Source organism: Prionailurus viverrinus, chromosome C2 (genome assembly GCF_022837055.1).
Source record: "Prionailurus viverrinus isolate Anna chromosome C2, UM_Priviv_1.0, whole genome shotgun sequence".
Taxonomy (NCBI): Eukaryota; Metazoa; Chordata; class Mammalia; order Carnivora; family Felidae; genus Prionailurus; species Prionailurus viverrinus.
In genome coordinates, this window is record NC_062569.1 from 147,903,031 (window position 1) to 147,918,186 (window position 15,156).

The 15,156-nt window shown below is 48.4% G+C and overlaps 1 protein-coding gene across 2 annotated transcripts in view; it reads left to right on the forward strand.

Annotated features, from left to right (window-relative positions):
- The first annotated feature begins 647 nt into the window (after window positions 1-647).
- The window catches only part of IFNAR2 (interferon alpha and beta receptor subunit 2), a 32,269-nt gene continuing 17,760 nt past the window's right edge, over window positions 648-15,156 (forward strand). The window contains exons 1-5 of one of the 2 annotated variants that reach the window (XM_047875359.1): window positions 648-908; window positions 9,790-9,877; window positions 10,610-10,651; window positions 12,529-12,652; window positions 14,701-14,873. In XM_047875359.1, the coding sequence (XP_047731315.1) occupies window positions 9,823-9,877; window positions 10,610-10,651; window positions 12,529-12,652; window positions 14,701-14,873 (394 nt within the window). In that variant the 5' untranslated portion in view covers window positions 648-908; window positions 9,790-9,822. Of the gene's footprint in view, window positions 909-9,787; window positions 9,878-10,609; window positions 10,652-12,528; window positions 12,653-14,700; window positions 14,874-15,156 lie in introns of those variants that run through there. The other variant, XM_047875360.1, reaches the window with a different exon arrangement.

A 15,156-nucleotide genomic window follows, 5' to 3' on the forward strand; every position in this document is an offset into this window, starting at 1 on the left:
TTTTCAACATTTCCATAGGAGTAGCTTTAATGTTCCAAGCATACATACATTTTCCTGAAAGTTACCTTATATTCTATTTTGAAAATTGCCAATATAAACCAGAGATACGCAAACTAGCGGGGGGACTATCTTTCCTCTCCTACCCTGAACACTTTGATCCGTGGGGGACTGGGGAAACAGGAACGCAGAGGGGAGGACTCACGGATGAGGAGGGAAGCGAACTGACAACATCGGCAAAGGCCTGCTCCAACCTGGAACTACACCAAGCCTTTGCAGCTCGATGGTGGCTACTTTTATCCCTGTTTCATCGATGGGAGCACTGTGATCGGGGTGGCTTCGAGAACCGGCAGGCGCGGGAGCCAGGAGAGAACCCATCCACACCTTCATTCGTACACTCATTCATTCATCCCACTTTTACTGAGTAAATAAAAGGTGCTAGCGAGGCTTTGTTCCCAGGGCCAAGCACCGGTCTAGCCCCTGAGGATCCCGCAGGAAACCAAAGCGCACACCCCTTGCCCCTGCGCCCCGCGCTGCCCCCGAGGGGAGGGCGCTGGGGGGAGTGGTAAGAGCTGGCTCCGCGCACGTCAGGCGAGTGGCCCATCCCGGGCTCCGCCCCCGGCCCGCGAGCTCCACCTCCCCTAGCGGCCGGAGGCCGGCGCTCGGCGCGCGCACCCACAGCGGGGACTTTTCGCCACCCCGCGGATCGACCCCGGTGTCTTCCCCCGGCGGAGGCTGCGGGCAGCCCCTCGGCCCGCCGGCGCCCCCCGTCACTGCCGCCGGGGCCGCCCGCAGCGCGCATCCGGGCCGCGGGGCTCCCGAGCCCGGTCCGGAGGTGCGAGGGCGCCGGCCGCAGAGGGTGGCTCGGAGGCCGGCACCCCCGCGGGGAGCGGCGAGGCGACCCTGCCGAGGTAAACGGGCTGGCGGGGTCGGGGGATGGGGACCGCGGGTGCGCCTGACCTCCCGGCAAACGCCGCCACCCTGCAGCCGCTTCCCGGAATCCCTGCACGCTCCTCGCCTGCCCCGGCTCCTCCTCCTGCTCCTCCTCCCCCCGCCCGGTTCCCGGCGCCCCCCCCCCCCCCCAGCCCCCCGCCGCCGCGCAGGGCGTGCCAGGCCCCGGCCGCTGTGCCCCGCGTCGTCTGTTCCTCGCCACCCCCGGGAGCCTTCTTTCTTTGCACCCGGCCCTGCGCCCCACTTTCCCACCCGCGGCGCCGGGGACACCCGGGCACTCGCGGCTGCAAGATGTGAGCCGTGGTGAAGTGTGAGGGTCACACGCCTCAAGATCCACCCGCCTTGCGAAACTGGGCTACCCTCTCGGGCCTCGAGTTCCATACCCCACCCCGCCAAGAGAACCCCTGGAATTAACCAGCTTTTGTGGCCTAGCGGGAGAGGGTCACCGAGGGGCGACGGGGGTGGCGTGTCCGGCGCCCTTCCAGACTCACCGCTTGGAAGCTGGGAGGAGGAGAGGGCGGGGAGACAGAGGAGCGGGCTCGCTGCGGGGGGTGGGGAGGGGCCGGGGAATTAGGGGAACCCGGTGCGAATCGATACTGGAGTTCAACCCGGAGAGATCAGCCGGTTCTGTGCAGTTAGGAGTTCGATTCCTCAACACGCTTAGGAGGTGAGCGGCGGCGTTGTTGAAAGACTCTAGACACGCCGCCTCATTTTTTTTGTTTTTCTTTTAGTATTTGTTTGATGTCCCTGCTTTTGTTTGGGAAGAGGTCTTAGAAGCTAGTATAACGCGCCAGAGGGCTCTGATCGGAGCCAGACGAGCCCGCCGGAGCCCGCCGGGAGGTGCAGACTCCGGGAGCCCTGGAGGCGTCCTACTGACTGTCCCCCGGGGACTAAGACCCTCAGGCCGCCCCCTGCCCCACCCCTTGGCGAGGTTTCTAAGCACCCTCCCCCGCCCCCAACTGTTCGGGTTTGGGGAGCAAAGGGGTTCAGAAGGGGAAGCCACATCAAGATGGGCTCTGAAGAAAACATCTTTTAAAATTTCCTAGCAACATGCGCACGTTGATAAAGTCAGACCCGTTTGTTCCAGGAAATGGCTTGAACTTTTTAAGTCCTGTAGTGCACAAGCTGGTTTTTCATTTTAAAGTATCAAAAATCTGCACGGCCCTTTTGGTCTTAGCTGTATTTCCTCTCACATTCCTCCTGTATTTATTTTTAAAAAGTTAAAATGTGTCCGAAATTGGGTTCCTGGTGCTTTGTCTGAAAACATTTTAGGAGAAGCACAGCCCCAGAAGTAATCTTAGAAGTGAAACTTTTTTTTTTAATTTTTTTTTTCAACGTTTATTTATTTTTGGGACAGAGAGAGACAGAGCATGAACGGGGGAGGGGCAGAGAGAGAGGGAGACACAGAATCAGAAACAGGCTCCAGGTTCTGAGCCATCAGCCCAGAGCCCGACGCGGGGCTCGAGCTCCCGGACCGCGAGATGGTGACCTGGCTGAAGTCGGACGCTTAACCGACTGCGCCACCCAGGCGCCCCAACTTTTTTTTTTAATTGTTGTTCGTTTTTAGAGAGAGAGCGCGCACGCGGGCACAAGTGGGGGAGGGGGAGAGAGAGAGGGAGACACAGAATCCAAAGCAGGCTTCAGGCTCTGAGCCGTCAGCAGAGAGCCCCTCGCGAGGCCCGAACTCACCAACCGTGAGATCATAACCTGAGCCCAAGTTGGGCTTAACCAACTGAGCCACCCAGATGCCCCTAGAAGTGAAACTTACCTCATCCCTCCTAGTTGCACACAGAGCCTTGGTGAACTTGGTGAACTCATTTTCCCGTTATATATTGATAAACCCTCGACCTATTAAAGAACCAGCGGCATATATATTCTTGGCTACCAGTCATCCTATTTTACTAAAACTAAATGCCACTGAGTATAGGATGCGCTTTTATGTAACCAAGTAAGAAAAAAAAAAAAAAAACACATGCATTCTGATTTCGGAGGGGTTTGGATGTCCGAAAGAAATGCACATTTTATAATCTGTAAAAGGTAATCTGCACGAAAGCAGAGCCTGACAGTACTTGCCCTGAGGACTCTTCATTCCTAACGAGAATGAAACCTCGGAGACATTCATGACTCCCTGACGACCAATGATATGCCAGGCGTCAGGCCAGATAGAAGAAAAGACCGTTATGTTCTCCACCAGAGGACTGGAGGCAGCAGGTTCCCTGAGGGCTGTCTGTCTGTCTGTCTGTCTGTCTGCATGTTCTAAATGGCACGCGACCTGGGAAGAATAAGAGAACAATAGTTCCCTGGGAGAGCAGGTGGGCTTTAGTGACAGTCATGAGAAGTCCAAAGAAGAGAAAAAAGAGAGAGAACCGTAGAAGGGAGCAGTTGAGAGCCACTGAACATTGTCTCTGGAGCCAGGAGGAAAACAAGGGCACTTAGTTTCCCCATAAGCCAGGGTACATAGGAGAGAGACGCTTAAGCATCATTCTTGTTCTAATGCTGAGGGTTTAAAAAAAATTTTTTTTTAATTTGAATGTACCCATCCACCAGAAACTTTCCTGGTAAGTCAACAACAATCTTAAAAAGGCTCCCTAATACACAGGAAAGAAGCAAACAGGGCCTTCTGAGCAAGGGGCAGTGGTCAGAGGCAGGGAGATGGGGATAGTCAGCTAGGGGAGGGGGTCGCGGAGAAAGGCAGTGCCAGAAGCAAGACCATTCCGAGGACCCTGTGGTTGGCCCTGCCTCGCCTCCCCCTCCCCCCACCCCCACCAGAGGGAGGCCGTACCTCACCTTCACCATCCCAGCGTCAGGCCTTGGGGCTCTAGAAACTGCCCCGTCTTTGCAGAACAAACTCGAATCTGGTGTGGAAGCCAAGGAGGTTAAAATTTCAGTCCACTCTATCACAGTAACCAATGACAAAGCCATCTAAGTACCAGCAAGGTGAACAGAAGTGGGGTGTGGTGGCTGCATAAAAAGGAAGGGAAAAACAAAAACAAAAACAAAAACATAGTCTGCAAGGAGTCTTACTAAAAAAGTAATATTACTCCTAGATTAGTAGAAAATCGTTTCCAGGGGCGCCTGGGTGGCGCAGTCGGTTAAGCGTCCGACTTCAGCCAGGTCACGATCTCGCGGTCCGTGGGTTCGAGCCCCGCGTCGGGCTCTGGGCTGATGGCTCGGAGCCTGGAGCCTGTTTCCGATTCTGTGTCTCCCTCTCTCTCTGCCCCTCCCCCGTTCATGCTCTGTCTCTCTCTGTCCCAAAAATAAATAAACGTTGAAAAAAAAAATTAGAAAAAAAATAATAATAAAATAAAATTAAATTAAATTAAATTAAAAAAAAGAAAATCGTTTCCAATAGCCTTATATCCTACGAGTTGGTAAAACTACGAATTCAGTAGAATAAACTCAAAGGTTAGAATATTTTAAAATGTGATGGAGACGGAGTTGCGAACTTAAGCAGATAATTTGAGCACCCTAGGAACATAATTGCAGAAGAAATAAGAAGAAAGAACAGGATACTTTTGAAAATAAAGACATTTTTAATAGAGGAAAGGTTTGATTTAAGCCCAATGAATGCAAATGAAAAGAAAAAAAAAAGATCAAGTCAATTAGGAAGAATCTCCATGTGGAAATTAAAAAAAAAGCACAAACATTAGGATAATTGGGATCCCTGCCATACAGAAACCAGCAAATGGGACAGAAGATGCAAATAAAAGTAAGATAAAAGAACTTTTCTTGAAATGAAGAAAAAAATGGCCTGTAGGTCAAAAGAACATTTTTTCAGGAAATTGCCATTTTCCGAATATTCATATGGGAATGCTGAGCCCCAAGATATCTTTAGTGATTTCAATTTTTTTTTAAAAAAAGAAGAATTCTTTTAGGAATCCAGGAAGAAAAAGTAAATAAAAGAAGGTCAAGCCAAATCAAGCTGGCCTCAGACGTTCTAGTGCTAAATTCCAGAATATGATGGTTCTGAGAGAAATATTCTAAATGGAGGACACTGTCCCCAGGAGGGTATTTTCATCCCAGCTTAGATGTCACTCAAGGTAATCAATAGGCAGGCCTTCTCAAATATAAAAGAGCAAAGGGAATTCAAGACCCAGTGAGCTCTCTTTGGGGGAGGGAGGGATTACTGGATTAGAAAAATCCAACAAATAACAAGTTAAGAAATAAATCAAACTAAAGACCCCAGACGTAGAGAACTCACGCTCAAAAGGACTGTTAATGAGTATTGATCTAAATGTAGAATTAATCCCAGACATGTTTGGAAATTGTAGGTAGAAAAAAATGTGATCATTATATAATTCTAGACACAAAAAACAATAAAGCAAAAAAGTAATAACAATACGAATAAGGAAATAGGAGAGGCAGATGGGAGGAAAAAGGAGAGTAGCAACATTCTCATCTTTGAAAGCACAGATCAATAAATACAGTTTAATAGTAAACAGTGCTGGGGGCGCCTGGGTGACTCAGTTAAGCATCTGACTTCAGCGCAGGTCATGATCTCACGGTTTGTGAGTTCAAGCCGCACGTCAGGCTCTGTGCTGACAGCTCAGAGCCTGGAGCCTGCTTTGGATTCTGTGTCTTCTCTCTCTGCCCTTGCCTGCTCACGCTCTGTCTCTCTCAAAAATAAATAAGGATTTTTTATTTTTTTTCTTTTTTTGTTTTTTTTTCTTTTTTTCTTTTTTTTTTTTTTAATGTTTTTTTATTTATTTTTGAGACAGAGAGAGAGACAGAGTATGAGCAGGGGAGGGGCAAAGAGAGAGGAAGACACAGAATCTGAAGAAGGCTCCAGGCTCTGAGCTGTCAGCACAGAGCCCGATGCGGGGCTCGAACTCATGGACTGTGAGATCATGACCTGAGCTGAAGTCGGACTTAGTTTAAAGTTCTTAGAACTTTACTTAACTTAAGGAACTTAGTTAAAGTTCTTAGTTTTCTTAGAAGAATATTTTAGGAAATTACTCTGTCTTACAGAAGAAAATAATTTAAATTTCAACCATCCCTTCGGTCTTTCCTTCAGTTTTGTTCCAAGTACAATTAAATTTAGACAGAAGTGTGTGTGTGTGTATGTGCGCCCACACATGCACATGCGCATAGAAAGATGTCTGGGATTATGTTCACCTAAAGTTAATGATGGAAACATCTGGATGCTGGAATTTGTACTTTCATACATTATTTTTAATGTTTCTTAATGAGCACAGAAAAGAAATTTTACAGAAACAAGAGAGACGCTTGAAAAATAAACTGGAAACCAACATGCCAAGATGCTACCAGTGGTTGATGCTGGGTGGTGGAAATAAGGATGATTGTTACTTTCTTCTTTGAGCTTTTTTGGGTTTTTTTTCCCCCTAATTTCCAGGAAAAAATTATGTAATTGTGTTTGCGTAGTATTTCTGAATTCAGTTCATTCATGACTCCCTGACGACCAATGATATACCAGGCGTCAGGCCAGATAGAAGAAAAGACCGTTATGTTCTCCCCCAGGAGACTGAGGCAGCAAGTTCCGTGAGAGCTGTCTGTCTGTCTGTCCGTCTCTGCCTAGGAGGAGCTGGAATTCAGAGAAGGGGCCCTGGACATCAGCAGTGTTTGTTGACGTGCCAGAGGCAAGGGTTGCTCTGGGCGAGCCGCACCCAGAGCTGGCTTGCAGGGGACAGTGATTTCCAGGGAAACCTAGAAAGGCTGATGACAGCCTTGAATTCAACCTGCGACACTTGCTTGATGCCTTGTTAGGTGACAGTGAGCTACAGACGGGGCTGGCCACAGAATTTGCAGGGGCCAGAGCAAAATAAAAATGCAGGGCCCGCGTGTTTAAAAAGCAAGAAGGTTGGGGCGCCTGGGTGGCGCAGTCGGTTAAGCGTCCCACTTCAGCCAGGTCACGATCTCGCGGTCCGTGAGTTCGAGCCCCGCGTCAGGCTCTGGGCTGATGGCTCAGAGCCTGGAGCCTGTTTCCGATTCTGTGTCTCCCTCTCTCTCTGCCCCTCCCCCGTTCACGCTCTGTCTCTCTCTGTCCCAAAAATAAAATAAACGTTGAAAAAAAAATAAACATTTAAAAAGCAAGAAGGCATCACTGAAGGCATTAAAATACAAAGCTTTTTCTTTTCTTCCACCTTCTCTGTCTCCACTGGTCACTTTGGTATTTGCCATTTAAATGTCGTCCTGAGTAAAAAAATAAATAAAATTTGAAATTATCAGCAGGAGCTTCAACCTTTTCTGCTTTATAGGGTGCAAACGCACAGATCTAAATGCAAACGTAAGCGCATTTAGTTCATGTGGGGAGTCACCGAATTACACAATTGGCATCTCAAGCACATTTTGAGAGGGTACCTCGAACTAGCCAGGAGAAGCAAACTCAAGCCAGACGAGGGAGGGTGGCAAGGAGAAGAGAGGTCCCCCCCCCAGGCACACAGCCCAAGAAGCATTCCCTGGGTTACCGTCAGGGCCAGTGAGGCTCCCTGCAGGTGCCCAATGCCACTCTGCCCCTTGCGACTCTGGGCCCACATGCACTTGGGCCTGAAGGATGCCAGGATCGCTCTCTGCTACCCGCCCTGCACTCCAGCCTGGGGTGGGCTCTGGGAAGTCCAGCCCTGAATCTCTCCTTCCCAAGGACCTGCTGTCTCAACCCATAGCTCACTGGCAATGCCCAAAGGTCTTTAAACCTCTGCCCCTGGACATGCTAGGTACCTGATCAAGGCTGACCTAGATGCTTACCACCCCCAGTCCAGCTAGTCGCCCCCCCCCAACCCTGGGCAAAGCAGGGCCCTGCCAGCCTGGCGCAGGAGCAAATTCCACTCTGCCTGGCCCCTTCTCTGTCTGCTTACACACCAGGAGGGCGTCAGTGCAACGTGGGACTTTCCAACAATGTGACCCAGCTGCCACCCCACACGAAGGGCATCAATGGTGCCCAGGGTCCAGAGGCGGCAGGGGGCGGGGGGTGAGACCAAGCGTGAGCTGAGACTACAAACTCACCATGTGTCCAATGGCCCATCAGACTTCACTACCAAAACATAAGTTCAACGCTACAATTATGAAGAACTTCAAGGCAGCCATTGGAGAGCAGTAAACCGAGGGTGGACCCTTTCTCGTGTAGGACCTGGGCACAGAGATGGAGGAAGAGCAAAGCCAGCCCTTCCTAATGGCAACAGCTTTGCTCTAGAAAGCTGATTTGTAGTCAGGGAGAGGTTTAAGGCACCTCATTAACAACCCCAGACAGGATGCCAAGACAGAAAATGAGATTTTCCAAGCAAGCAGGAAATCTAGTTACTAGTCATTGGGTTGGAAGTAGAGTATGGGTCATCAGGAATAAAGGGGAGGCGACATCCCCTGGCCCACAGGGGGTGAGGACTTCTAACTGTGTCGTGTGTGTGTGTGTGTGTGTGTGTGTGTGTGTGTCTCAGCCATTGAATAAACCCGAATGTTCCACAGATGTAGAACAAAGATGAAGACGTACCGTCAGGCAAAGACAGAGGGTTGAGAAGCCGCGGGGCAGATGTTCAAGTGTAAGGGAGTCCCGTCCCCCCAACCCCCCTGTGGCATTCTACACGCTAGCTGCGGCCAGCTTCTAGGGAGTGTCCACAGCCCTGCAGGCCCTCCTTCGGGGAGTAATGGTGGGAGATGACGTCATGTGTCTCAAAGATCCCTGTAGACGCTCTAAATGGGTGCAGTCTTGTGGGACAGGTTGTAAGCAGAGGAGCCTAGATAGCTCATGCGTGGGGGAGTCTGCAGCAGGGAAGGCATCTGTGACTTGGAATCTCTCAGATTCCTGTAGAATACCCGGATGGGACCTGTTACCTCATAGTCGAGAGGACTTTTTCATGTTTTGAGCTTGAACTCAGGTCTGCCGCCCTGTGGCCCTTTTCCAGTTTCAGCGCGGGGGCTTGATGCCTGCTACAAGTGTTGGGAGGACAGGACACCCAGAACCTATGGGGCGCAGTTGCTTGGGTGGAGACAAAAGCCCTGAGGCAGAGAAGGTAACTAGGACTCACAATGCGGATGCCAAGAAACAAAATACCTTTAAATCTGAAAACAGACAACTCAGAAACGAATGCATGAAACTAATGCGTGAACTTGGGATTCTGTGTCTTCCTCTCCCTCTGCTCCTCCCCTGCTTGCACTCCCGTCTTTCTCTCTCTCTCTCAAAAGTAAACATTAAAAAATTTAAAATAAAATAAAATAAAATGGAACACCTAGGGGCGCCTGGGTGGCTCAGTCAGTTAGGCATCCGACTCTTGGTTTTGGCTCAGGTCGTGATCTCAACTGTTTGTGAGTTTGAGCCCCCCATCAGGCTTCATGCTGACAGCATGGAGCCTGCTTGGGGTTCTCTCTCCTTCTCTCTCTGCCCCTCTCCCCACTAGCTCTCTCTGTCTGACATCTCAGAGCCTGGAGCCTGCCTCAGACTCTGTCTCCCTCTCTCTCTGCCTCCCCCCCACCCCTCCCTCCCGCGCACGCTCTGTTTCTCCCTCTTCTCTCTCTCTCTCAAAAATAAAACATTTTTAAACAAGAAGGAGAAATAATATATCTTTGGTTTTGCTTATACATAAAGATGTTGTGAAGGACTCACCAAAAAATTAATAGAAGTAGTTTTCTGAAGGAATCAAGACCTTTTGCTCTTTGCTTTTGTGTATTTTTGGAAGCGAGTAACTCTGTCGCCTATTCAAAAATTAAATTTAAAACTTCTCCCGGAGCTAGATAGGGAACTGGTCCCAGGTCCAGCTCCTGGGAAGGCAGAGGAAGCCTGGAACAGGAAAATTCCTGTTCCTCCCACGTTGTCCTGTCTTTGTCCTTTTTTATCTTTTGTAATTTAAGTAAACACTTCAGCATTTGGATCACCTGATATCTATTTCCTTTCAGATGTGAAAGTAAAGAAAAGACTTGATACCAAAGATGCTTTGGAGCCAGAATACTTCCTGGATTAGACCCCATGATTTGTATCCCGTGGGTAAGCGTCACTTTTGTCCCAGTGCTCCTAGGACCAAGCCAGCAGTCACCCCACCACCCGGAGCCCTGTTGGGGGTAGCAAACGGCTTTCCCTGCTGAGGGGCCCAGTATCAGCCCATCCGGTGCCAAGAGCCAAATGGAACGTAGATAGGAAGCCTGTGCTGATTGATGGTCTGGATTCAGTAGGAGCACCTGCCCTACTATTAATTTTAGGACAACAAACGACTAAATAAGAATGACTTCAGGCTCCACAGTGATGGAGAATATCCTCGTGAGCAACCTGAAGAGCAATTTCTCTTAATACCCTCATTCTAATCCAGGGAGGAGTTTATCACTCGACTCCCATACTTAACACCACCCTTGGCAAACACCTTTAACGTTTCTTAACCAACAACATGCCTGTGTATTCATATTCTGAGACTTTTTCCAGGCAGGTAAATGCTTCTCGGGACATTCTCTCAACCAACCAGCCCTGGTATTAGCATCAGCTCCCAAACAGAGCTTATTTTGGATTCACTCAGGTTGAAAGCCTTGGGCCATGGGCTGCTGATACAGACAGTGACCTTCTAAGAACCCTTTACTGGAGCTTTTTTTTTTTTCTTAACACATGGATGTCGCAATCCAACGTTAATTAAGCCATGTGTACGAAAGAATGCCAGACCCAGAGCAATAATTACAAATTGAGCCTGGAGAGAGTATTTTTGCTGGTCTAATATTTTTTTCTTCTTCCTAGTGTATATCGGCCTCATGGTTGGTGTGGTATTGGCGTGGCCTGGTAAGAGATTTTCTTGGCTTGGCTGAATTTCGTGTAAGGGACAGAGGATTGGGGTGACCATTCAGAAGTCTAAAATGCGGGGAACTTGATTTCTGATCCCAGATCTGTTGCCCATTTTTGTCTGAATCCTTTTTCCCAGATTTTCTCAAATACTCTCCTTTTCTGTCAAAGGAGCCAACAGTAGCCACATTTTCTCATTTGTCTCTCAAAACTCTTATAAGAAATTAACACCAGAGATCATTTTTTTTTTTTTTAATGTTTGTTTATTTACGTTCAGTGGAAGAGAGAGTGCCTGTGAGCAGGGGAGGGGCAGAAAGAGAGGAAGAGAAAGAGAATCCCAAGCAGACTCCACCCTGTCAGCACAGAACCCCACTCAGGGCTCAAACCCACGAACCGCGAGATCACCACCCAGGGGACCGTGACCTGCAAGGCCACAACCTGAGCCGACATCAAGAGTCAGACCGGTAACCGACTGAGCCACCCACGTGCCCCACACCAGAGATCATTTTAAAACTCCTTAAAAGAATTTTCAGGGGTGCCTGGCTGGCTCAGTCGGCAGAGCGTGTGATTCTGGATCTCAGGGTTGTGAGTTCGAGCTCCATGTTGGGTGTGTAGATTACTTAAGAATAAAATCTTTAATAAAATCTTTAAAAACATTTTTAAAGGAATTTTCAACTTAAAGCCCCTTCACCGAAGATTGAGGAGACAGACTATGCCAAACAAAAAACAACCCGGACATAATTTCCCTTTAATTTGCATTCTTACACCTGTTATCTGGTGCCAGGTAAAGGAAAATAATTTTTCTGAACTAAACACCTTGCCTACATATAGAAATCCGCCCCCATAATCTCATTGTGCATTAACTATATATCCAACCTTGTGATGAGCACAGAGGACGAAGAGTTCGAAGTCAAGAAGCAAAGGCCCTAGGTCCTAACCACTGGAAGCTTCAAGAATCATAAAAAGTGAATTTGGGGAAAAAAAAAAAAAAAGACTTGCATTTAAACAGGATTTGACAACATAGCTTTTTTTTTTTAATGTTTTTATTTATTTTTGAGAGAGAGAGAGAACAAGCGGGAGTGGGGATGGGAGAGCGGGGGAGGGGGACAGAGGATCCAAAGCAGGTACTGACAACAGAGAGCCCAATATGGGGCTCGAATTCACACACTGTGAGATCTTGACCTGAGCCAAAGTTGGACACTTAACCCGACTGAGCCACCCAGGTGCCTGACAGGTATAGCTTCAGAGTCTCATTTACCGCTGCCTCTTGCCAGCTGCATAATATTGTATAACCCAACTCTCAGCCTTACAGTTTGTAGAATGAGTCTCTTAACAGCACCCGCTTCAGCATTGCTGCCCGGATTCAATGCCTGGAAAGAGCCAGTCTAGGCATACATTTATCTGTCCCTTCCTTCCATGACTGGGGGACAAGTGCGGTGGGAGATTCAGTGGAGGGAAGGCAGGCAGAGGGCTGAGCGAGCTGCTTAGGGGACTCCAGAAAGAGGTGGAGTGGAGTTGAGAGAATGAGGTGGCCCAGGACAGGATAACATAGATCATTTTGATTCAGCGGGCCACTGAGAGTCCATGATAATTAAGCGTGAGCCGAAATTCTGTTTGCACAGTGCCGAGTTCCTGCATCCTAAGCTTGCCTGCCCTAACAATGTGTTGTTCATCAATTAGTTATATGACTTCATTTTTCATGTCCACCAGAACCATTTCCTTCCTGTGGTTCCAAGGCCCCTGGGGCTTCTGTGCTGGGAGTGTGGGCTCCAAATCCCAAGGAACAGATGGGATAGGAGCCAAGCTATACCTTGAGTTCCAGATTCAGCGTTTCTTTTTCTTTCTTTCTTTTTTTTTTTTTCTCCTGTTTCCTTTAGATTTTTCAGACGAATCTTGCACTTTAAAGGTGACATTTCGCAGCTTCCGGCTTATCTTGTCATGGGAATTAAAAAACCATTCGATTGCACCAACTCACTATACGTTATGGTACACAGTCATGAGGTTGGTTTGACGCTTAATTTTCTTCTTGCTAAAGGTCTTATCTTTCTACTAATTGGGGGGTGGGGAAGAGTCGTCATCTTACTTGTGATAAAGCCTCTCTCTCCTCCTTCTCTCTCTGGTTTGTATTCAGAGCTTTAAAAGTCCAAAGACAAGACACAAGTCCATTTTTTTTTTTCAACGTTTATTTATTTTTGGGACAGAGAGAGACAGAGCATGAACGGGGGAGGGGCAGAGAGAGAGGGAGACACAGAATCGGAAACAGGCTCCAGGCTCTGAGCCATCAGCCCAGAGCCCGACGCAGGGCTCGAACTCACGGACCGCGAGATCGTGACCTGGCTGAAGTCGGACGCTTAACCGACTGCGCCACCCAGGCGCCCCCACAAGTCCATTTTTAATTAAGCTGAATAATGTCATATTCCAAAACCACTTCTAACAAAACTTGTATTTATAACCATTTCTACCAGGTCAAAGCCTCAGACGCACAATAATTACGGCGTATGGTTTTTATAATTATTTCTCTGACTCAGTAAGTCTGAATGTTTCAAAGCACTGTTTTCTGAGGACAGGAGTCCAAAGATCTGGTGACCATATCGATGTCGTGTTCACTTTTCTTTACTCGGTGGGGGAGGGGGGAGGCGGTGGCACATCAGAGAGCTGCCTGGCCCAGACCAGGTCCACGGTCTGGCTTAATCACTAATCAGCCGTGACCTTCAGGCACAGAGCTCGGCTTCTCTGAGCTCAGTATCCTACTTATAGGTTGCTGCAGAGATTAATGCCATAATGGAGGGAGCCTTCTATGGCTCTCTTTTTCCGACGTCTGACATCACCCTTATAAGTTGTCACTTTGATCTAGTAGCTGCGTTCTTTTGTTTGCTGTTTATCTGGCTAACAGCTGTTACTACCACTGACTGGCCCATGGAAGGCCTCTTGTGAGTTTCTCTGGTGCCTGCCAAAGTCTTAGTTTCTCTCTGCGTTAGGTGGTCACGTGTATCACCTACTTACCTTTCTGAGGCTCAAGAAATCAGCCATCTGTGTTGTCCCTATAGAACAGGCTGATTTAGGCCTGGACCATGTGATCTTCAGCTGGAGAGAGAATGTGTCTCAGGGAGGACACTCCTGATGGTCTTGTAGGGGCAGAAAGATCTGGGACTTCTGTCATGAAAGTGTAATGTTTGCTCATTTATTCACCCAGCAAATATTTACTGAGCACCGACTACATGGCCAGGGGACCAACCATGAACCAAAGCCCTTGGTCGCCTGGAGCCTAGAGCAGACATTCGGAAAGTAGACAGAAATACCAAAAAAACAAATAAAGATATAATGTGGTAGGTGATGGTAAAGGAATGCAGGAACATGAAGACAAGCGAGAGAGGGGGTGGACATGATGGGGTAAGGTGTTCCTTTTTTTTTTTTTTTAAGCTTATTTATTTATTTTGAGAGAGCGAGTGGCACAAGCAGGGGAAAAACAGAGAGAGGGAGAGAGAGAATCCCAAGCAGTCTCTGTGCTGTCAGTGCAGAGCCTAATGCGGGGCTTGAACTCATGAACTGTGAGATCATTACCTGAGCTGAAACCAAGAGTCAGATACTCAACTGACTGAGCCACCCAGGCGCCCCTAGGTGTTCCATTTTATTTTATGTATAGATTTTTTTTAATTTTAATTTTTTTAATGTTTATCTTGGAGAGAGAGAGAGAGAGAGAGGGAGGGAGAAAGACAGAGTACAAGCAGGGGAGGGGCAGAGGGAGAGGAAGACACAGAGTCTGAAGCAGGCTCCAGGCTCTGAGCTGTCAGCACAGAGCCTGACGCAGGGCTCGAACCCATGAACCCGCGAGATCATGACCTGAGGGGAAGGCGGACGCTTAACCGACTGAACTACCCAGGCATCTTCCAAGGTGTTGCATTTTAAATAAGGTCGTTAGGACAGGCGACCTGATACGGTGATGCTTGAGCAGAGACGTAAAGAAATGAGGAAGTGAGGCCTGCAGTTAACGGAATCTCCGTCACATAAATACTAAAGTTTGCCTTTTCTCATGTCTTTCCCTTTCAAAGTAAACCAGACGATATGAAGATCGTGGAGCACTGTTCAAATATCACAGCATCATTTTGCGACCTAACCGATGTGTGGGAAGTCCTGCCAGAGACATACATCCCCAGAGTTGATGGATTCAGGGGAAACACAATGCTGGTCAGCTGTATCAGCGATTTCTTCCTGGCAACACACGGTGAGTTCATCTCTGCTTATCATTTTCATCATCATCATCAAGATCATCATTATTTGCTTTCCCGTGACATAGGCAGGTCTGCAGAGGTGTCTGAAACTCAGGGCTATGTTTACCAGCTGGCCTTGCCCCTTCGCGGCTCTGGACCTGTGAAGTGTTTGCTTCTCGGAGCCTTGGTTTTCTCATCCAAGAAGTGGGACGATAATCTGTCCTTTGCTGGCGATTCCTCACTGCCTGTCTAAGGCAGGCGTTCCGGCAGCAATGGTTGGTTTGTTCCGGTTCATTT